Below are 23074 nucleotides of genomic sequence, written 5' to 3'. Positions count from 1 at the left end.
GTTGGTATTTGTTATTTTTCAAGTTCACCATGAAATTCAAGATACAAATATTCATGTCAGTCTTCAACAAAATCTCATCGATGAGTGGTGGAAGTGGAATGGGCTACAAGGCCGCTATTCCTACTTCCATGTTCCGTGTTATGTTTAATGCACTATGTTTTATGTTTGATAAACAAGTGAGTTGAATTCAGGTTGTGGATTGATGAACTATCTAGTAATCAAGTATTGTTTATGTTTTATTTGTGTTGGATCCACTTGACATGCGTTCGGTATTATCTGAAGCATCGCATATCTATAAATATAAATAAAAGTTGAAATATGGGTATGTAGATATGGATATGCTGTAAAGGCATAAATGTTTTTCCCTACCCAATCTTCTCTCCCCGGCCCATGATGAATTTTGGCAGCTAAATTTTGGATGTGCTCTTTTTTAACAGCACGTGTAGGTGGGCAAAAAAAGAAAAACTCTGGGGCCGATCGAGGCGGCAAAGGTGCTTTGGTGCCACGGTGGCATTTCCTCTGGTTCCATGGGCTGCCGGGAACACGCTGCAGACTTTGCAGTCAGCACAAACGTACGCACGTACGTACGTACGTCCGACAATTATTTGGTGAAGATATTCGGGTGGAAGGACATCAACGTGCGTGGGTAAAATAATACTAGTAAAAATTAAAGTTTTTACTGGATGAATGGCGTGATGATTGAGTAATACTACAAGCTCTTTTCCCTGCCAAAATAAAAGGGAAAAGAATGGGCAGTGCTAAAATGATGGAATTCTTACGGGAGAGGATAAGATGGAGAAACGAATACCGCAGACAGCATGATGGCGTGGCGTGCTCATGGTTTTGCCCAAGCACACATGCATGCATGCCATCGCCATGCACTCGCCCGAGTAAAATCCTACTAGTAGTATACGTACGTATCCGTATGACCACGCCACGCGATGAAGTACCGGCAGGCGCCGGTACGTACAGTACGCGCGGCGCGTGGCACGGGCATCCCATTCCCGCCATACCGACGACGACGACAGACGGAACGGAAGGTTCACGAAAGCGCATGGGATTTTTGCCGCGGTTCCCTCCATATTTTTCTCGAACGAAACCAAACGAAACATGGCGCCGGCCCATCGGAACTTCAACAGCACTATTACTACTACTACTCGCAGCGGCCGGGCGGCCGGGCGAAAGCGAAAGCGAAAGCCAAAAGGCTCGGCTGCAACGGGATTAAAGAAAAGCTGCAGCCGATGGATCGATCGGGTCCGTTCGCCGCTCGCTCACCGCCCGGCGGCGTCAGCCAGCGGCGGGTCCGGGAGAGGACCAGGGGAAAGAGAAGAAGGGGATGGCACAACTTGCGATGGAAGCAAAGTGGGAGGAAGCGGACAGCCGTGCTCCATGCCCACCAACATGCCACAGCCGTGCCGCGCTTTTGGTCTCCCCGCCGCTCCTCCTCCGATCACCCATATCGTCGTATCTCCCCGCCGTAAACGTACGCGCGCCGCGCCATCCCGGCCGTCCGTCCGCTCTGCTTCGCTCCTGGTTCCGGCAGACAGAATCATGGCCGGCAATCAATCCTACTAGTAGATCCAGCATTTACCGCGGTCATATTCTGTATATAACAGATTTACTGCGAACAGCAATCAAGTGTGCAATACTAGGTCTTTTCCACAGCAGCGGATTGGAGCCGGGGAAAGAACAATATTCGGGATCGACAAATCACGCGCCCGGATTTTGTACTTGAATGCAGGAAATAACCCGAAAAATCCCTGACAATTAGGACAAACCAGCAAATTATTAAGCATTATACATATACTAGTGAAAATCTTTTTTACCCGACAAAGCCATGGCCGGCGCTGTCAAGCAGTACTGTTCTGAAATCTGAAGCCCAAACGGTGGCAGGTAGTAGCAGGGAGGAGGAAGAAAGAAAAAGGCAGAGGTCCCAACTGTGCTTTCCATGGTAGCACGGCGGCCACGAAGCAGCAGTAGCTGCGCCCGCCATCAATGGCTAAAACCAGCAATAATCACGCACTTCCGAACGGAGAAACGCCCGTCCAATTTCCCTTCGCCTCGCTTTGCTGGAGCGTGTGTGTACATTTTCTTTCCGAAACTCGTTTCTTTTCTTCGCCCGGCCCGGCCCGCCGCCGATGGGATTGGATTAGCCCCTCCCCCGGCTCGCCCGGCGCCATTATTCGGTCTCCCTCCCGCCCGTCCATAAGTACCCCGCCCCGCTCGCTCCCACTCCTCAACTTCAACCCCCCACACCACTCGCCAACGCCTCCGCCGCCGTCCACTCGCCTTCTTGCTCTGCCCACCGCGAGCGCGCCCGGAGCGACGATGGCCGCCGCAATGCCACCGCCGCCGCTGCCCGCCCTCCTCGCGGCGCTGCTGCTGCTCCTGGTGGCGCTTCCGCCGGCCGCGGCGCGCGTCCCCGGCGTGTACACGGGCGGCGACTGGCAGAGCGCGCACGCCACCTTCTACGGCGGCAGCGACGCCTCGGGCACCATGGGTACCGTTTTCTTCCTCCCTCCACCGGCAGTTGGTTCCCGCCATCATGTCTTCTGATCTCGTGTTCTTGGTTCCCGCCATCATGTCTTCTGATCTCGTGTTCTTGATCTGGCGTGGCAGGCGGCGCGTGCGGGTACGGGAACCTGTACAGCCAGGGGTACGGGGTGAACAACGCGGCGCTGAGCACGGCGCTGTTCAACGAGGGGGAGAGGTGCGGCGCGTGCTTCGAGATCCGGTGCGTGAACCAGCCCGGGTGGGCGTGGTGCCTGCCGGGGCGGCCGTCCATCGTGGTCACCGCCACCAACTTCTGCCCGCCCAACTACGCGCTGCCCTCGGACGACGGCGGCTGGTGCAACCCGCCCCGCCCCCACTTCGACCTCGCCATGCCCATGTTCCTCCACATGGCCCAGTACCGCGCCGGCATCGTCCCCGTCTCCTACCGCCGGTAACTTACGCTCCATCCCTCCCTCCCAAATCTCCCGCCACCTTTCCTTCCTATCCTGTCACTTCCCAATTTTTTTACTGCTCCGGAGTCAAATGCGACGCTGTTTCTTGGTCGTAGTATAGTAGAAAACATTCGTCTTGGTTGAAATTTTCTGTTCTTGTGCGGCCAATGGGGAGAGCGCAGGCCCTGCAGCGCGCCCCCCACTTTACCCGGCGCAGAACAGCGATTCCTTTTCTTCGCGTCTTTTAAGACGTCCGTCCTTCCATTCCACAGGAAAAAGGAAAAAGAAATGTGCCCTCCGTCCCGTCTGATAATTAATTTCTCTTATTATCCTCGCCGTCGCTTGCACAGTAGTACTAGCATGCGAGTAATAAAGTTCATTATATGGACAAAATCTCCTAGTAGTAGTAAGTTCAACTTTATGGGCAAGTATTATCCTCTACTGGTGAAATTGATACGGTAGTAGTAACATGGGCTGTCTCTATTCTCTCCCAAAAATAAATAAATTGATGATACGGTAGATATGTATGGGTGGCACGGCATGGCGATAAATCCCTATAAATCTTGCCGCTTCTTCTACTAGTAGAATCGGTAGCATTTCTTATCTTCTGAATCTATGTATAGTGAGAACGTGGGCCATAATGAAAGCGGAACGTGACATGACCGGCCGCCATTACTTGTGCGTGTCGTGGTACGAGTAAAAGCGGCCTTGGAAGCGGCGGGCCGCGCTGGTTCCAGCCAACGCCTCCGGCCGGCCGGCGTCATGTGCTTTGACGTCCCTTTCGTCGTCGTGTCAAAGCGGGCGTTAATGCCGCTCAGTAGTACACTGTCTTTGTCACGTTTAGCTTTAAATTTGTCAGCAGTAAGCTGGTGATGTCGACGCTGTTTTTGTCATGATCTCCGGTCGGTGGATCGACAGCTCCGGCGCTCATGCGTGTCCGTCGTGGTTGTGGCACGTATAGTAGCTGCAGTACAACCCACTGTGCAGGGCACAGGGCGCACACACCGAAACCTTTGACCTTTGGTTTCTGGTTTCACTGACAGTCTGACATGGAACGCCCAAGGCCATGCTTCGACTCACCCGGGGCCATCTCGTCCTTTGGCCCTGTCGTCGACCACGCGTGAACCAGCTCACCCTGCATTGCTCGGTCGGTGGGTCGGTCGTCCTCGCCTCTGCGACACTCCGCCGCACCGTCCCGGCCGCCCACTACCCTGCCCTGGCACCACCCCAAATTTACCATCCTACCCCCACGACCAGATTAACGACTCGCGGCTCATGATTTGCTCACGTGCCATGTACTATATCTGTGTGTGTGTGATGTGCTGATGATTTGGCTAACGTGTGATGGATGTTGTTTGTGCGTGTGTGCACAGGGTGGCGTGCCGGAAGTCGGGCGGGGTGCGGTTCACCATCAACGGGTTCAGGTACTTCAACCTGGTGCTGATCACCAACGTGGCGGGGGCCGGGGACCTGGTGCGGGCGAGCGTGAAGGGGTCCAGCACCGGGTGGATGCCCATGTCGCGCAACTGGGGCCAGAACTGGCAGTCCAACTCCGTCCTCGTCGGCCAGCCGCTCTCCTTCCGCGTCACCGCCAGCGACCGCCGCACCTCCACCTCCTGGAACGCCGCCCCACACAACTGGCGCTTCGGCCAGACCTTCGAGGGCAAGAACTTCAGGGTCTAGCTGCCCTTCTTCTCCTTCTCCGGCGCCGGCGATGGATGCGGCGCATGGACGTCGTCTTATATACTACTACATACTAGTGAGCGAGTAATTACTACAGTGAGTGGGCGAGGTTGGTGTGTGGCCTGCGAATGCAGATGCAAGGTGCAAGCAGGTTCATACTAGTAGCAGTCTATCTATCTAGTCTTAATTAGGGTGAAGCTGGGAACTGAAGGGTGGTGGTTGTGTGGAGCGGCGGCTGAAGTGGCTGCAAAGCTGCAGCTGAAGATGGGAGCGGCGAGTGTAGCCCGCAGCTGCTGCTTCTCCGGTGTCCTGTGCCCCGTGTCGTGTCATCTTTGTCTCCATGGCACGCTGCTGGCTGTTACTAGTACTATTTATCATGTCAATCGATCAATCATGGACCTGATTTATATATGTGTCTATCTATCAACCAGCTTGGTCGCTGGGGTTGCAAAGAAGGATAATACTATTACCTCTCTCTGACATGTGCGTGTGCACCAGTATGTATGCGTATGTTTGAGTCTGAGTCGGGCAAATTTGCAGCGCCGTGGCCATCAGTCAGTCCTCCCGGGACAAACGCTGGATGGGAAAAAACGCGTGCAAAGTATGAAAACGGAGGTGAAAAGCGAAGGCACCACCCTGAGTTCCGAAAGCGAACCCTTCGCGCCTTCGCTTTTGCTCGGACGAGCACGGAATGGCGCCAAGGACGAGCCATGGCGCGCCACCGGCCAAGCATGCCGTTTTCACGGTCGGCATCATGGCTTTGCAGCAACCACGTCCTCCTGCTGGCATTGCCGTTGCCTGTCTGGCCTGACCTCGTCGCCGTCCACATCGCCGGGAAAGGCAGGAGCAAGTTTGCAGATCGTCCACGTAGTATCCGAGTCAAACAAACAGGGACGGCGTTGCTCTCACCGGTGATATCTGCTGACGCCCAGCAGGATCACACACACATAACCATCCAGGAGTATGTGTCAAAGTCAAAATGCACGGCAGCAGCCAGTAGTGGACGACACATGCAAGACAGTGAGTACTCGGCAGCATGAGCTCCGCTGCCAAGAATTCAACGACACACAAATACATCCATGTAACTGGCGTACTCAGGACATTTTCAGACCATCACCCTAGCTAGCTACTTCCTCCATCCCATAATATAAGACACTTTTTGACACTACACTAGTGTTAGTGTTGAAAAACATCTTACATTATGGGGCGGCGGGAGTAGATAACACAGGTTCAGACTCTGGGTTGTTCTGAAGTACGCGTGTTCGCGCTGGGCGGTGTCATTCTGCCGGCAGACTTGGGTTCTTGATGCTTCTCTACTGCTTGTTTCTTGCGTGGGTCGCTGGAGTCTTGAACCCCTTCTAGAACAGAGACCACGTAATCCATGGTCGGCCTCATATTAGGTTCGACGTGCAAGCACGCGACAGCAAGGTTGCCGATTTTTCGCGCCCCGTTGAGCGAGTATTGGCCTCCTAGCTTTATATCAACAACACGAAAGATCTTGCGCTTGCTTGTGAGATACGGCCGGGCCCATTCAACAAGACTGCGCTCCGCCTGGGGACGGTTCGTGTCAAGTGCGCGACGACCACACATCATCTCTAGAAGCACAACCCCGAAGCCATATACGTCGCACTTTGCAGTAAGATGGCCTGAATATGGGTAAATTAGTTGAATGGATGTTAATCACATGCTGAATATGAGCTCCTGGTAATAATATAAAAAGTAGGTATATGTTCTTTGCCAAGAACGCAGCATTGCAACATTTGTTCGGTTAAAGTACATTCAGCCGAATTCAAAATGTAAGAAGACTAGAAGAACGCCCGTGCGTTGCAACGGGGCCACATTAACTTTAAGAGTTCAATATTAATCATGTTAATAATACATTTAATATTCTCATACATATCAAGTGACACTGGTGATCTTTTTTGTCAATTTAGCAACGGGCTCAGTTGCAACGGGCTCTTTATACATATCAGACAACTCGCTACTACTTAAACTACAACTATGCCTACCAATATTTTTTTGTCAATTTAGCTCAGCAATAGTGCCTGGCTTAATAGACTGCTTTGCATTCACCCCCTCAAAAGACAGAAAGAACCAACTCAACATGTCAGAAGATTAACAGAAATTTCATTTGTATGGCATGAACATATAGCAGGAGCACCAACACATAGATCAGCAGAGAGCAGAGCACAGCATGCACACACTCAGGCCATCTATATCATACACACACAGCAACGCACACACGCATCACGCTGGCATACACATACAGAAAAGCAGGCACACATGCATCATGCGCATTGGCCGGTGCGACGCACGCAGAGCAAGTACGTACGCACGGAGAGCAAGCTAGCAAGCACGCACGCGTCCAACCCCGCTGCTGCATGCGCTGGCAGAAGGTGAGGCAGCAAGGGAGACTGCACATTGAAGCTGTCCATGCAAGGCTGGAGGTGCTGGGCCGGCGACGGCGGTGTCGGGACGGCGCTTGATTCGTTCCCGGTGGCGTGGAGCTTGGGGCGGCAACGCGGCGATAGCTAGTGCTCGGGGATGGGGGTTTGGGGCGGGGGCAGTCGACCCGATGGCTGGCGAAGTTAACGGGCTCGGGCGGCTGGAAATTCGGCGGGTGGCGGCGGCACAGCGCGAGGATGGGACAGGCGGAAAACCTAGCGGGCGTTCAACTACCAATACCCACGCCTTTTTTTAGGGGAATTGCTTGTGAAAATAACGTGCGACGACGACTTAGCGAGCGGATCCCCTTAAAAAAACATAGCGAGCAGATTCCCTTAAAACTGGTAGAAATGGATACGATTGATGACGTTGATAAATAGTGGTGAATGTTGGCCTAATTTACTATCATCATGCATGGAAACGAATCATCAAGAAAAAAAAATACTTCCTATTACTACACTCATAGGAAGCTTCCTAATCTCTGCTACCAAACAGTTTCTGCCCAAACAAGGAAGGAAAGTTATGGACGTGATTCGGAAGAAAACAAACGTTATGAAGATTAATTAATTTAGATTTGATCTTTAGAGATTGATTGTGATTGATTCTTTTACATAAAGACATTACTAAATAATTTGCGTCAGTATGGAAAGTTCTGATCCGTTCAGTTTTTTTCGTTGTGTGAGAGGGTGAAGTGAAAATAAACCGATGAAGTGGGGGAGGCGACGAAAAAAATCTACGACGGTTAACCTACGAAAAAAAACCAGACGAAAGTGGTGGGACGAAAAAAAAACCTGGAAGCGAGACTACCAACTGCTCCATTAGGAGTAGGGATGAGCTGAAACTACTGACCGGTTAAATGAATGTTTACCGCACGCTGAATATGAGCTCTAGGTAAATTTTACAAAAATGTCAATGCATACTTCTTTGCCAAAGGGTAGCTTGCAACATTTGAAAGCAAATTAAATTGAGTGTAATTCAAAACATGTCATTTGATGGAACAAATTATGGTTGAAGGTAAAAAACTCATAAAACATTTCCCGATATAGTTTGCGTATTCACACCATTGTACATAGTTCACAAAGAAAAGGTATGAATAAATCATAAATTTCATGATGGCACTGGGGCATTAGATATTCAGTATCAGATCCTGACACTGAATGCATTTCAACTGCATGCGTAGCAACTTCAAGAAAGTAATGTTGTTCCAAAAATGGTATCTGCGCAGCAGCAGATTGACAGAAGACGAAACAACTTGTACATTTTTTATTAACTTGTACTCCCTCTGTAAACTAAACTAATATAAGATCGACTGCTATTAACTAGTGCACTAAAAGCTCACTAACACTCAATTGTTCCAGTCATATGCCAGATGTTTTATATCCAAAAGACAAGCAAATGCGCAGAATACTGGCTTCATGAAACACAAAATTGCAAGTCAAAAGTTACCTGTTGACACATATTCTGGAGCTGCATAACCATATGTTCCCATTACCCTTGTGGTCACATGACTGTCTTCACCAACAGGACCATCCTTTGCCAATCCAAAATCAGAGAGTTTTGCAGTATAATCCTGGGCAGTACAATATGCATTCATTTAAGTGTAGAGATCAGATGGTCATAGAGGCTAACTATGCTATATTGACGATTCACTTTCACTTACGGTGTCAAGGAGAATATGAGATGGCTTAAAATCCCTATAGATAACGTTAACCTCCGCATTGTGAAGGTAGGCTAGTCCTTTTGCAGCTCCAAGTGCAACCTTCATCCTTATGTTCCATGAAAGAGGTTCAAAGCCTCCTACATCAAGGATTCATATATAACAAGTTATAAGTAGAAACAGTTTTACAGCGATGACATATGCAAAACGAATAAATGCTCCACGTCCAAGTGTAGCTTACTCCTGAAAAGATGATTGTCCAAGCTCCCACGTGGCATCCACTCATACACCAGCACCCGATACTCATCATCTATGCAGTACCCGATTAACTTCAGAAGGTTGGGATGGCAAAGCCGACCTAGGTAATTAATTTCGGCCTATAAATGGACACATGAAAATGTGAGAAAATATCCATTTTTTTTATTAACACTCATGAAGCTGTGTGTAAATGAATGCAGAAACATCACATAAAGGACAGAGGTGCGAACCATGGGACTTATAAAGTTGCAAATAGGGAATTCAAATACATCACGTAACTATGGCCATATTCGAAAGTGAACTTCAAATAAACATGAATCAACCATGATATCGGCAATAGTAGCAGTATGGATAGTTGTATAGTTTCTTTGACTTCTTTAGTTTTTGGCTTCCTTTTCTTCTTTTGTTTGTTGGCTGTAAGTTTGACGTCATTTAGACCTTTTCTTCTAATACAAAATGATGTACACTTAGGTGTGTATTCGAGAAAAAGAAAAACATGATATCAAGGACAACAGAATGAAATAGAATGCCCTTTATGCTCACCAACCACTCTCCGTGCCCTTGAAAGCCCTCCTGGTTGAGTTTTTTCACAGCAACAGGTATTCCTGTACCGGGTTGGCAAGCTGACAATGTACGCTCATCAAGCCATCCTTTATAGACAGATCCAAACCCTCCTTCGCCGAGCACGCTGTCAGGAGAGAAGTTCCTCGTGGCAAACCTGAGAGCATTATAGCTGAAGGCCTTAACTTTGGCTGACTGCACGATTTCACATCCAGTGTTAGCACTTGAAGAAGTGTTCGCACTTGAAAAGGTGTTCACGCTTGAAGGCTTGGAAGCTGAAAAAGTTTGACTGCTGCCGCCAGTAAGTCTGGAAGCCAAAAAAGTTGGACTGCTGCTGGCAGTAAGACTACTCTCATGTTTACGGCGACTCCTTGAGAACATTCCTGCAGATCATGTCTTCAGTACAGATTCTTCTGAATGATACTTGCATATAAAAGTTACAAAATCAAGACACTATTTTAAATGGAAGTATTATCTGATGAATAAGTTTTTGCATTGATCTATCCCAGGTACTCCCTCCGTTCCGAATTACTTGTCGCAGGTATGGATGTATCTAGATGTATTTTAGTTCTAGATACATCCATTTCTGCGACGAGTAATTTGGAACGGAGGGAGTACATGGTATGATAATCATGTATTGCAAGTTCTGAATGGTTGATTCTACCTTTGTAAAGGAAATTTTGCACAACAACTAGGGACTGGATGAAGAAAGCAATCGTTAGTTGCCCATTATCTGAACAATATGAGCCATGAGAATGCAAATTAGCCATTGCCATCTGTGCCACACAAATCTAGCAATTATTAGTTAACTGGTGTTCCAGAAGTTAATGTGAAGATTGTTTCAAACAGCATAACAAGCAACATAGCAGGAAGCCAGGAATGTTGATTCCTGCGAGTGGTGGTATGCTCCGGACCCAAAAGATAGATAATTATCTGCATCGAGCACTATGGCAAAACGAATATGGTTGAAAACAGAGGGGGTGCCCTCCAAGGTGAGCGGCTTCAGGGCAGCCGCGACGAAGGTGCCGGGGTAGACTCGACACAATGGTCCTCGAGCAGATTGTTAGCTCGTATGACTGGCGGAGAGCTCACCAGTGTTGGATGGCGCAAGGTGGTGCCACCAGGGGAGGCTGTCGCTGCCTTCATAGGCAGCTTTCAAGATGGTCTGGGGTCCGGTTTTCATGGTGGGCCTGGCCCTGGCCCACACAGAGAGGATTCTCCAGCCATATCGCCTATCAGGGGGTCTCCAAGGTGGCGCAGGCGGCGACTCCAGTAACGTAGAAATCCTGATTACGGCAACTGATTAGCGTCAAAGAAAGACAGGTTGAAGAATCAATCAACTCAAGGGAGGAAAAGTTCATACCCGCTATCAGGTTGCTGTCTGTTTTCATCTTCCCCTTCGTACTCATATTCTGTGTTTTCCTCCAGGATCTCACCTAGTTCTTCTATAATTGGTCCTGCATGCCTTGGTGGCGCCATAATTCTATCTTCGTCCTCAAAGAACTTCCAGTTCACCAGTTGATCGTTGATTTTCGGGTTTTTTGGATCATTCCTAACATAAATCCCCAAGGCAGACTCTGTGCCAGCAGCAACTGCACCCACAATTTTTGCGGAGATCTCTTTAAGCCCTGCTAGGTGCTCGATGCAGATAGGTGCAGCATCATGCTGCACTTCATGGGCATTGAAGACTAGATTGAGCTTCCAAAGATTAGGCATCGCACCAGCCTCAAATTTCAACAAAGGTTCACTGCACTTCAACTTGAGGTACTTGAGAGCTGAAAATCCTGCCTTGCTAAAGACAATCCTCTCTGCAGGTGCAGTCCGGATATACAGCGAGAGAGCAGTGAGGGCAGGCAATCCTTTCACGATATCAATGTCACTGTTTGAGAACTCTCTAACTGCTACCTTCAGACTACAGAGTTTGCTGAGTGTTTTGAACCACTTTGGGAGGCTGGGAAAGATGCAAATCCGCGGCAGTAACTCAAGTCTCTCAAGATGGGCTGGAGAAGGGGACACGCTGCTCAAGCCATTGCACGAAATACTCATCCTCGAAGTATTTACGGGAGATGAGCCTAAAGATGTCAGAGTTAGAGATTTGAGGTTGCTGAGTTTCTCGAGAACTGTGCCCAGGTATTTCATGTTGTCCTCCAAATTATCAACTGGGTGTACTGTAGAACAGGTGAGATGAAGATCCTCAAGGTTAACCAGCCCACCAAGGTCCCTCACATTAGCCTGGTTTGGAAGGCGGAGGTGCCGTAATTTCTCCAAATTTCCAATATCTGATGGAACAGCAGATAGTCTTCCATCTATTTGCAGTGTCTCCAAGTATCGTAACCCTTGAATCTTGTCTGGCAAATTGACAGTGATATTACATTCAACCTGGATATATCTCAGTCGACAGAGTTCACCGATTCCAGTGAGGTCAAAGCTCATCTTGTCTTGATCAGCCCAAATATGAAGAATTAGAACTCGAAGAAGGCCATAATCCAGAATGGAAGGTACACATCCAGAAAATCCACAGAAGAAAAGCGATCGGACTTGGGACATTCTGATGCTTTCCGGTATCTTCACACTTTTTGCACCTCCGAACTGGATGGACAGTCGACGAGCCTTGTCAGGAAGCCCTATAGTTGATTCAAGATAGTTCACAGTAATGATGAAATTATTCTCCATGGATTTGTGCCTGATAAGATCCAGTACCATGTGGTTAACTGTACATGACAACACCTCACCGTGATAGTTAGTGTCTACCGGTTGGATCATACCTCTTCTGAGAAGCTCGTTAAAGTAACCATGCTCAGTGTCACTGACAAAACTTTCAGCAACCCATTGCTTCTCCAAATCACCCTTACTGATTGTGTAGCCCTCTGGATACATACCAACATAGAGCAAGCATGTCTTCAAATGAAGTGGAAGCTTATCATATACAAGGATTATAACATCTTTCATCCCATTGGAAGTAGGATTTGTCCTCAAAGTGGAGGGTAGAGAACTTTCTACCTTCTCCCACTGCTGAAATGCAGGGTTTGGTTTGCTTGGGAGCAACAGGCTTGCTATATTTAGAGTTGATAACGGTAAACCACCACATTTCCTGATAATCCTATCCACAACTACTTCGAATTCCTTAGGACAACCACCTTCACATTCAGAGCCAAAAACAGTATCGAAGAATAATTTTCGAGATTCATCGTTAATAAGAGGTTCCAGGTTAAATATGTACTCTGACTCATAACCAGAACATGCCAATGCTACATCCTCAATCTGTGTGGTTGTCAGTATTCTGCTGCAACAATCACCATAAGGAAAAGCACGGCTAATAATATCCCATACTGATGCTGCCCATAAATCATCAACAACAATGAAGTACCTGCAAGATAATTGTGTTCATGTTGAATATAACATATTTAGTTACTATGGGGAGACCAGAGCATGTTTGCCCAAATAAAGTTTACAAGATACCAGACCCTAGTTAGCCAGAGACTTAAAATATGGTTTGCTAAAAATATCTGAAAGTAAATTCTAGCAGCCAAAGAACCTACAATGTGATATCCTCCTCATCAACTCAAGAGATATTGGGCACGATTTCCTTCAGGGAAGCATGACGTGCATCAAGGTATGTACTCCCTCCGTTCCTAAATATAAGTCTTTTTAGAGATTTTAATATGGAGTACATACGGATGTATATAGACATATTCTAGAGTGTAGATTTACTCATTTTGCTCTGTATGTAGTTCATATTGAAATCTCTAAAAAGACTTATATTTAGGATCGGAGGGAGTATTTGCTTGGCACTAGAACCATGAAAACAATTCTTGTTTGAATAAAGCATGGTGCTAACAGTTTGGCATGAGAAAATGGGGAATAGTAATCAATTAATCATGATAAGTAGAAAAATCAGATTCAAAAAAACTTTTACGGGATTCTTTCTCATTGATAACTGTTTTTTTACTTTGAGATCAGTACACTTGTACAAAAGCAAGACTCATTTTTCCTATGCATTTCAAGCAATCTAAAGATCCCCAGCCTAAACTATCAGTTTGTTTTCGAAACAATTGGGAAATACCTTTTCTGATGAAGATGTTTGATGATACAGTCAATAAGGTCCTGCGCATCAGAAAAGGTGTGAGCCCCTGGTGCCTTGATTTGTGAGAGGATGCTGGTGAGAAGCCTCCTCATATCAGGATTCCGGGACACCCGTACAAAAGCCCGGCACTGGAATTCCTCTCCAAACTGATGATATATCGCTCTGGCAACTGTCGTTTTCCCAACTCCTGCAGATCCAAAGATAGGTATCGCCTTGAGCTGTTTCTGCTGGTCGTCGCCCAAAGCAAGCAAGTTGACAAGCTTCTTCATGGGTTCCTCGACACCAACTAGGCTACGGCCGGCGGTCGACACCGGCAGGTCTATCGACAGTCCAGGGGTGTGGCGGCTGGTACTGGCTTGTCCATGGTCAGATTTGATGGCTGTCTCCGGAGCAAGCTGGAAAATTTTGCATCTTTCTCTGGCATCATCCACACGGGCCATTAAATGCGAGAAATCTTGCGCAATCTGGGGCAGGCGCCGCTTCCGCTTACTGGTAACTCCGAATATGGTACTGAGAGGAGCGCTTCTGGCGATGCCGCCGCCGGCACCGGACTGCATAACCTCGTCGAAGAAGTCCTCCGAGTCGTAAGCAAGTTCCCGGACCTCCTTGGCCCACCATTTGGGCGTGAAGCCAGGGTCCAGATCTGCCTCCGGCAAACCCTTGAGGTGGTCGCACAATCCTTCTAGGCCCTCTTTCAGAAGCCGGACCCCGTTCGCACTGAGCCCCTCCGGCAGAGGCTGTTGGGAAGCATCCAGCGAATGGAGTCGCCGGAGGAGGCGACCTATGGGGCCGAGCGAAGCAGTGACGGGATCCTCCATTTTCGCCTCAAGCGGAGCGGAATCAGGATCGTCCTCCGTCTTCACCGGAAGCCAGCAGTTGGCTTTGCATCCCCACCTGAAGTATGCATCTGCCTAACTAATTGTTGCCATGGATGAGAAGTTCCTCTTTTTTCTGAGAACATGGATGAGAATATCGAGAGGCACGAGAAAGCATGCCTGACCGCTGAGGAATCGTGACCAATGGTATGGAAATGGAAGTCTCAATCCCGACGAGCAGGATGTGGGGGTACTTCTCTGGTGGTTGGCCTGGGAAAACAAGCACCACACAAACCACAAGGAGAGAATTCCTTATTTAACACCGTATCTAAATTTTATACCCTATTTAACATCGACAGATGATTTTTGCCCTATCTAACACAGAGTTTAAATTTTATGCTTTTTATGACATTTTTGTCTATTTTAAGCCTCAATGACAACTGAAAAGACCCCTTTACCCCTTATGTTGTATGTTTGTGCGCGTGTGTGCTGCTGATGTGTGTGTATGTGCTGCTGCGTGCCTGTGTGCTTGTGTGTGCGTGCGTGTGTATGCTGCTGCGCGTGTTGCTCGATGTGTGCTGTCGCATGATTGCGTGTTTGTGTGTGCGTACATGCTGCTGTGTGTGTGCTGATGCGTGGGTGTGTGTTGTTGTGTGACGTGCGTGTGTGTGTGCTGTGTGCGTGTGTATGTGCTGCCGCTGCATGTGTGTGTATGTGTTGCCACTGTGTGTGTGCTACTGCCCCGTACTGATATTACATGTGTGTGCTACTGTCCCGCACACATACATATCACATGAAGGCAAAATGGTCTTTTCAGATGTTATTTAGTCTTAAAATGGACGAAAGTGTTATAAAGGGCATAAATTTTAGACTTGTGAAGAAAAAGTTTTTCAATGTTAAATAAGGAAACACAATTTAAAATAGTGTTAAATAAGGAATTGTTTCAACCACAAGCATGTTGCATACGGCAATTCTTTAGTTCTGGGACATCAAAAAATATGAAAAAAAAAATTATGAACATTTGTTATGCTGAGCCTACAATTAAGATCAATCCACAAAATTTTAGCACCACAGTATGTTAGGTAAATGACGCAGATCGGGTGACCGATTACTCGTGCGCATCGGTCTCGCGCCACACGTCTAGTGGGACTCACGCGAGCAGAGTCTTATCCTTCTCACGTCCACATGTTTTTCCCTCTTGTGCCGCACTGCATCTTCTTCTTTCACGCAGCACCAACACCCATGTGATGCCACGTGCCCTCGCACCGCGTCCTCTCGCTCTCTCACGAATCGTCCTCGGCCGAGCTCCGGCCGGTCCGTCGCGGGAGCCAGGTGGCGTCATATGTGTCGCGAGCGGGCCACCAATGGTGTTGCGAGGGTTGCGACGCCTCCAGCGAGCTTCATGTCACGTCCAATTTTTTTTTCAAATTAGGATGTGAATATAATATTCATGTGCATAACGTGATTTCAGTGCATTTTGGAACTTTTTGGAATTAATTTGGCTATTTTAGGAAACCCTAAATTGATTTTGGGATTTATTTAATAGCCATATTAAATCCATTTTGCATAAATAGATGTTCAAGATTTGCATCATGGTTGATTTTTTTCTATGATCTACATGATCCCTAAGTATTTGTTTAAATTTTCTGAAGTTCAAAGGATTTGAATTCAAATGAATTTGAGCCAATTCAAATCTTGTAGAAAAAGAAAAAGAAATCCAACCCAATTTGCCGAGCAGCCACTGTTGAACACGTAGTGCTACTTTGAATCACTTCATATGTGTAGTTTATAAAAAGGAAAATGTTATTGCTCCTTCTCTCTCTCTCACTTCTTTTGGTGCCTCTATGACACATCATTTTTTTTACAACTCCGTGTTGCATTTGTTTTTTTCTCTCAAGGTAGAAGCAACACCTTACAATGGCGATCTGTACGCTTTTCTCAACCTCATTTAAATGCAAACATAGCTCTAGCTATGACCATGAAAAGAAACTATATATGATGTCTTCGACATAGCCATGAAAAAACAATGATCTATGTAGCATGTATTATGATGAACCAAAGCATATGACAATGACTACTCATATCTAGTCATGTAACATAAATGTTAGTAGTGCATGACAAATTATTCTGAATGGTTATGAAAATGCCATAAGTAGATAGGTATGGTGGTTGTTTTATGGATATGTTGGGTTTATGTGTAGGAGGACAAGAGGAAGCCCCCCATGTGGTTGGATATACCAGCAAGCAATGCAAAACATATATAGGGCATGTTTGGTCGGAGGCTTGGAGCAAAATTGTTGGGCCACAAGTTTCCCTCGAATCTTCCTGGGCTTTGTTTGGTTGGTGGCCCAGAAAATCTGACTCTAGGCTGGCCTGCAAAAGCAACTAATTATACGGTAGTACTGTAACACTATAATATCCTCTCAAGCGCAAACCAAACACCACGTACTCATGCCTAACCAAGCAAAAATCTCATCTTTGTCAGGCTACTCTGAAGCAATACCTTTCTCCAGGCATGAACCCCATGTCTCAATCCAAACTGGCCCATAGTCATTAGACACGCACATGTCAATGAGTAAGGATACACATACGGGGAAACTCGGAAGGACGAGTCCAAGGTGCACATGTATGAGTGTCCAGGGGCTCTCGAGTATTGCGCCTCATCAAGATCGAGTAAACACTCGTTAGGGGCACAGACGACTGCAACATTTTAGGGATAAGGCAGTTATGAGAATACACGACACACTTAACCGCGCCACCTCCTGATCGTATCAGGTCTAATGAGGGGTATTTGAACAAACCACGTATGCCCTATATACATATAGAGAGGTTGACATGCTTGGTAGAAGGTAGGTCTAGCTCAAGATCAAACTTCCCCATATTTATTGAAGATAAGACTTTTCAACGCTTTTTTTTCCAGTGGCATGATGTGTCTGATGACTTTGAGGTGTGTGTGTGTGTGTGGTGATTTTGTCAATCAAAAGATATATCAACCCAGTCTCTAAGTCTTGGAGGTGCCATAGGGATAGGGGTGGGTGTGCGTGAGTGTTGTGAATGTCCATGTGTCCCTATGATGTTTCATCTGGAAGCATGCAAATGATGGGATTTACACGGCGGCCACTGCGTACAAGCCTCAATTCCTAGACATGACTCTCTCCCCCTTGGATCGCATGGTTTGGAAGGCATGGGCACCTTCAAAGGTTAAGTTTTTTGCTTGGTTGGCGTTGCAAGATAGGATTTGGACCGTCGATCGCTTGGAGCGACGAGGTTGACCAAATTGTGGCCTTTACAAGCTTTGCAATAGGGAACATGGGGAGCCCGTCTTTTCTTCATGTGCCGCTACACTATTCGGTTATGGAAGTCTCTCATTGAGAAGCTTGGTCTCGCGCACATGGATACATCCGACTGGTCCATGTACGATTCCATCTATGAGTGGTGGGACAAGAGAACCGACAACTGCAACCCTAACTGGGCAAGCTATATGGCCTCCCACACCATGCTCGTCTCGTGGACCATTTGGAATGAAAAAATGCACGGGTATTCCGCCTCAAGAGTGCGTCACCAACCATCCTACTCACCGCCATCGTCGAGGAGGCCAAGCTTTGGATGGCCACAGGCGCAAAGAAATTAGAGAATATTTTTCAGGGCTAGTAATAGTCATGCCGAAATTGTGTGGGTGTGTTGAAAACCTCTAAACTCTGTTATCTCCCTATTTAATAGATGAGGCAAATTTTATGCGTCCGTTTGAAAAAAAAGCATTTCTCATTATAAAAATACCATACACTGATTTTTTTAAAATAATTTCAGTGTATTTACCAAAGAAAAAAATCAGTTTGTCCAGAAAACCTAAGAATTACCGTACACCTGCAAATGGTTTTCTTTGCAATTAATTATTTTCATATGTAAAAGGATTTTTTTAGGGGAATATGTAAAAGGAATTTAAAAAGGCTAATCCACACACTTCTAAGTCCAAAAAAAAAGTCCAACCGGACGTGCGCCCCTATCCAGTCTCTACTCGCTCACTGGACCAAAACTGCTAGTCCACCCTTTCGTCTTTTCCTCCGGCGCCCGAAACGGCCGCCGCCTGCTCAACTCCGGCCGGTGCAATTTCACCGACGGGGAACCGTTTGCTGCATCCACTGGAGATGCTCTGACAACGGGTGCACAACTAGCCTCATAGGGCGAGAGAGGGGTTAGCAACTTAGCATGTAGACTAGCTAGCTAGGGATATATTGAGATGGAGGTTGCGGTGGTCGTCGGCCCGATAGTGAAGCTGCTGCCGAAGCTCCTATCGGTGATAGATGGCAAAAGGAAGCAGCTGGACAACCTGGAGGTGGACGCCGGATTCATCCGCCGCGACCTGCAGTCGATCCAAGAAATCATTGGCCGCTCGAGTGGCGGCAGATCCATCACGGACCTCTGGGTCCGAGATCTCAGGCGCCTGGCGGACGACATGGAAGACTGCATCGACCGCTTCCAGGTCGGGAAGATGGGCAGAGTCCGTTTCGTCGGGAAGATCGGCAGACTGAAGAAGAGGTCAAAGGAGACTCTCGAGCAGCTGCAGAACTCCATCAGCATCACCGGAGCCGCCGCACCTCCGGCTCCCGCCGGCGGGGGCAACGATCAGGATCCGGAGGGGCAACTACTTGCTCTGCTTCCGCGGAGCCCATCGGAGGGGAGGCTCAAGGTGATTTCAGTCGCCGGATTCGGTGGAGCAGGTATGACTCGCCTTGCCCACAAGGTTTACAGCAACAGGGATGTGCGCAGCCAGTTCCCTCTGCACGCCTGGGTTCGTGCATCCCCGGGCATGAGTGTGCACAAGCTTCTTCAGAAAATACATGACCAACTGCTGCTAATTAGTATTGCCAAGAATCATGGTGCCACTGCCTCCAGCTCCAAAATAATACCACAGGTCAACGGAGAAGCCGAAACTGACCGCGGGCTCATCGGATTACTCAAGACCGGAAGGTGATTATAGCTTAACTAGTATAATGCCTCCTGACCGATATAGCTAAAGATTACCAAAAGGTGATTATATAGATTAACTAGTAATGTTTGCTTTCAACAGTGTTATTATTGTGAACTTGTTGGAGACATGATTCTGTTAGAATATCCTCTTTTGGGAAAATGAAGTAAATAGGGCTATTGCCGAGTGCAAATATGTTTTGAAAGCAGAACTGTGGAATGAGGAAAATTTAAGCTCTAAAACATACATGCGTTGATTCTGATAAAAGTAGATTGATGGAATGTGGTCTAGGACTGTAGGTTAAACTTGTTGAAGGATTTCCCGTTGAATTCAATCTTGAGTATACTGACTCAATGAAGTTCACAAGTAGGAAACAGAGAGCTAAATTGGTGTCAGCATTTCAAAATTTCAGTAACTTATGATTGGAATCGACTAGTAAGATTGCAAGCAAATATTGATAGCTGCAAAACCTGCAGCAACAAAAAAAAAATCATGATTTTTATTTTCTCAAAGATTCATTCATTATGTATCTTGTAGGTATTTGATTGTGATTGATGGTGTGAATACACATGAGTTGTACGACGTGCTATCTGCCTTCTCTTGGGCTGATGGAGTGGATTGCAGAATTATCATGACGACGGCCATTCAGCTGCCAGAAGCGACATGCTGCAGATGTGGTAACGGTTCATCACTTGCTATGGATAGCACAAGCCAGGTTTTCATTGGAGAGCTGACAGAGAGTGGATTTGTGGAGGCCTGCCTCCATCTTCGTGATGACACTATAGAAAGAATTCGGCGCGGCAACAACGAGATCCTATCCAGTCCTGTTGTCCAGGACTTATTGCTGTATTTCTGCATGTTCCCACGCGACCATCCTGTCAGGAGGAATCCCTTGATAAGGCGATGGCTGGCTGAAGGACTTGTGTTTCCTCAACCAGAAACAGAGAGTTTTTCCCAGGATGTTGCAGCCAAGAATTTGGAGAGCCTCATCAGCCGCAATGTCATCCAGCCCATTCAAGTGAGGAACTATGGAAATGTGAAGAGATGCCAAACTTTTGGGATGATGCTTAACTCCATTTCCAGCAAATCCAAGTCACAGAACTTCATCACCATGCTGTGTGGTAGTGGCCAGACGACGGAGAGGAATCCACCGGGCAAAGAGATTCGCCGGCTTTCGCTCCATCTTAACGGTGCGGCAAATGGGCCACTTAATTTGCCAAAGGAGTTATCTCGTCTCCATACTCTGGCAGTATTCCCTGATGATGCAAATGTCTCCAGGCATCAAGCTAATTTGAATTATGCCAAATATAAGCTACTGCGAGTTTTGGATCTCAAAGAATGTGCCGATGTGAAAGCAGAACATGTGGGCAAAATATGTGACCTGTTGCTGCTCAAATATCTGAGCCTCGGGGACAGTATTGACAAGGTTCCGAGGAAAATAGCGAAGCTAAAATGGTTAGAGACTCTCGACATGAGGAGAACCCAGGTAGTGACGCTGCCAATTGAAGTCCTCCAGCTCCCCGGGTTGAAACACCTCCTTGGAAAGTTTCAGCTAGTTGAAGGCGACTGCACACAGAAGAAGCTAGAGAAGCTCCTGTCAAAAGATATTGAACTGCATAGGCTTTCCGGATTTGTCACAGACAAAAGCGAAGGGTTTGCGCAGCTGATGAGTCGCATGGGGAAGTTGAGGAAGGTGAAAATATGGTGCGATTCCACCGCAGATGTGACGAAACTGGTTCATGTTTTAGGAGCCACAAAGAAATTCATTGGCGGAGGCCTGGATATGACAAGAGTCGATCGTTCTTTATCTATCGACTTCCAAGGATGCCCAACAGAATGCTCAGAACAGTTCATGGATTCTCTGAAAGCTACAGCCTACAGGCCGTCTTACCTCGCTCAAATTGCGAGGCAAGCTGACACAACTCCCTCAGTTCCGTGCAAAGCTGAATTACATCGAAGAGTTATGCCTCTCAAAGACTAGTCTGAGCGGTGACACAATCCTGAGTAGCCTGTCTGGACTGAAAATGACACTGAAATATTTCAAGCTGGTAGAAGATAAGCTTGGTCACTTGGTCATAAAACCAGAGCATTTCCGAAGCCTGAAGGGGTTATGCCTCGTGGGCGAGCAAAGTCTAGAGGACATATCAATCCAAGATGAAGCTATGCCCTACCTTGTGTCACTTCATATACTTTGTGAAGCTCAGGGTGATCTTCCAGGCATCGACATCACACGCATGGGAAGGCTAAAAGAAGTCGCGCTCCATTCCGGAGTACAAGATACGATAAAGGATGGATGGCAAGCAGCTGCAATGAACCATCCTAATAGGCCCAACGTTTTGTTTATCCATCATGCTAACTCCTTGCCTAGAGACTCTCCGCCGTGCGAAGCAACAGGGGAGATTGTAAATCGGACCAAACCTATTGGGAGAAAATTCACCGCCTCTATCATGGGGGGCATCTTTTCTCGTGCACGGCCAAGATCCTGACGCACTGAAGCAAGTCGCATTGATCATGGTTAGTTTTGTGTCTATTTCCTCCTGCCTATCATTCAGGTTGTACTCTCAGTACAGTTTCCAGGTATGATGATGTTGGTGCACATTGATTGTCTACAGAGCAAAGCTTTTGCATCCATTCGCTGATCGATGATGTGTGTGCTGCATGATGTGACCTCCATGAGGCGTGGCTTCTCTGCGAGGTGGCTGCAGGCAGTGAGTACAGTGGGATGATGCAGCCTCTTCATGGGTGATTGATGATGTCCTGATAAGCAATTTACAAGCGAATTCCGCTGATAACATTTCATGGCAAAACAGAGTAAATACAGGTACATTGTGTAGAGATGTTGCTAATTAGAGAGTTTGTTAATTTGATTCGACAGACTGGGTTTATACAATGGAACAGCCACACCTCTCTATTTTGCAAATGCATCGAATAAAGTAAGTATTCACTTGTACTATCAGATGTATCGATGTAGTGACATTACTGTGTCTTTTGTTGTCTGCAGCGCAAAGTTTTGAAATCATTCTCTGATCCGTGGAGCTTTCGGTTGGATGCATGGTCCAACTCTATGCTGTTCTATGATGTCTCCTCCAATTAAAAATGCACTCTTCTTCTCACGGCGTGATTACAAAGGGAACGTCATAGGCAAAAGGGAGGGCACAAGCAACATAACAGTTGAAGGAAATTTCAACTATCAGATAGCCTATCATGCCCTCTGCCATAAAACCTTTTGTAGCCAGGGAGGGAGGGAGATGGTGTATATTTACTTGTCCAAAAAAAGAGGGTACAGTATTATTTTTCGGTCTCAAGTGCTGCAGTGCCTGCTATTGTTGCACTACCATGTTACTGATTTTTTTTTTAAAATTGTGAGGCTTCAAAAGGTCAGGAAACTTATTCAACATGGACTTATTTGTCTTAATACACGTATGGTGATTGCAGCTATGAAGATTGATACTTCCCATATCTCTCTGCTTTTTTTTTTACAGTATGTAATGCTCCCTCTCTTTCAAAATGTAAGACGTTTCTTGACACTAATAGTACAAGAGGGAGTACGTTATATGATCGTAAAATCAAAAGGCAAAAGCCAGGCGCGAGCAGGCTGCTTTAGGCTCATGAATGAATGATTTGGCATGTTCGGGCGCCACCGCCCATGGAATTGTTACG

At 47.0% G+C, this 23074-nt stretch overlaps 2 protein-coding genes and 1 pseudogene across 4 annotated transcripts; 2 read left to right on the top strand and 1 right to left on the bottom strand.

The window, feature by feature from the left end:
• The first annotated feature begins 2159 nt into the window (after positions 1–2159).
• LOC125511186 (expansin-A7) lies at positions 2160–5110 on the top strand. The gene is made up of 3 exons (XM_048676488.2): positions 2160–2500; positions 2620–2944; positions 4319–5110. Exons 1-3 carry the CDS (start codon positions 2329–2331, stop codon positions 4626–4628), a joined length of 807 nt encoding a protein of 268 aa, XP_048532445.1. The 5' UTR covers positions 2160–2328; the 3' UTR covers positions 4629–5110.
• Positions 5111–5499: 389 nt separating this feature from the next.
• Positions 5500–14736, bottom strand: LOC125511184 (disease resistance protein RGA5). 2 transcript variants are annotated; one of them, XM_048676486.2, is made up of 9 exons: positions 13613–14736; positions 10913–12916; positions 10642–10835; positions 10214–10282; positions 9532–9932; positions 8972–9107; positions 8734–8870; positions 8520–8643; positions 5500–6274 (listed from the first exon to the last, which is right to left on the bottom strand). In XM_048676486.2, the coding sequence occupies exons 1-9, from the start codon at positions 14449–14451 to the stop codon at positions 5859–5861; spliced, it is 4320 nt and encodes a 1439-aa protein (XP_048532443.1). In that variant the 5' UTR covers positions 14452–14736; the 3' UTR covers positions 5500–5858. The 2 variants fall into 2 exon arrangements, with proteins under 2 accessions (XP_048532443.1, XP_048532444.1); XM_048676487.2 differs by lacking the exon at positions 10214–10282 and having other exon boundaries at positions 13613–14733.
• A 3692-nt stretch (positions 14737–18428) lies between these two features.
• LOC125511183 (disease resistance protein RGA4-like) lies at positions 18429–22856 on the top strand (annotated as a pseudogene). The gene is made up of 4 exons (XR_015602946.1): positions 18429–19416; positions 19952–21928; positions 22027–22235; positions 22416–22856. The product of XR_015602946.1 is annotated as a disease resistance protein RGA4-like (transcript).
• The last annotated feature ends 218 nt before the right edge of the window (positions 22857–23074 follow it).

This window comes from Triticum urartu, chromosome 5A, assembly GCF_056163025.1.
Source record: "Triticum urartu cultivar PI428250 chromosome 5A, HENAU_Tu73, whole genome shotgun sequence".
NCBI lineage: Eukaryota > Viridiplantae > Streptophyta > Magnoliopsida > Poales > Poaceae > Triticum > Triticum urartu.
Note: the sequence above shows the minus strand (reverse complement) of the source record. Positions and strands in the feature narration are given on the sequence as shown.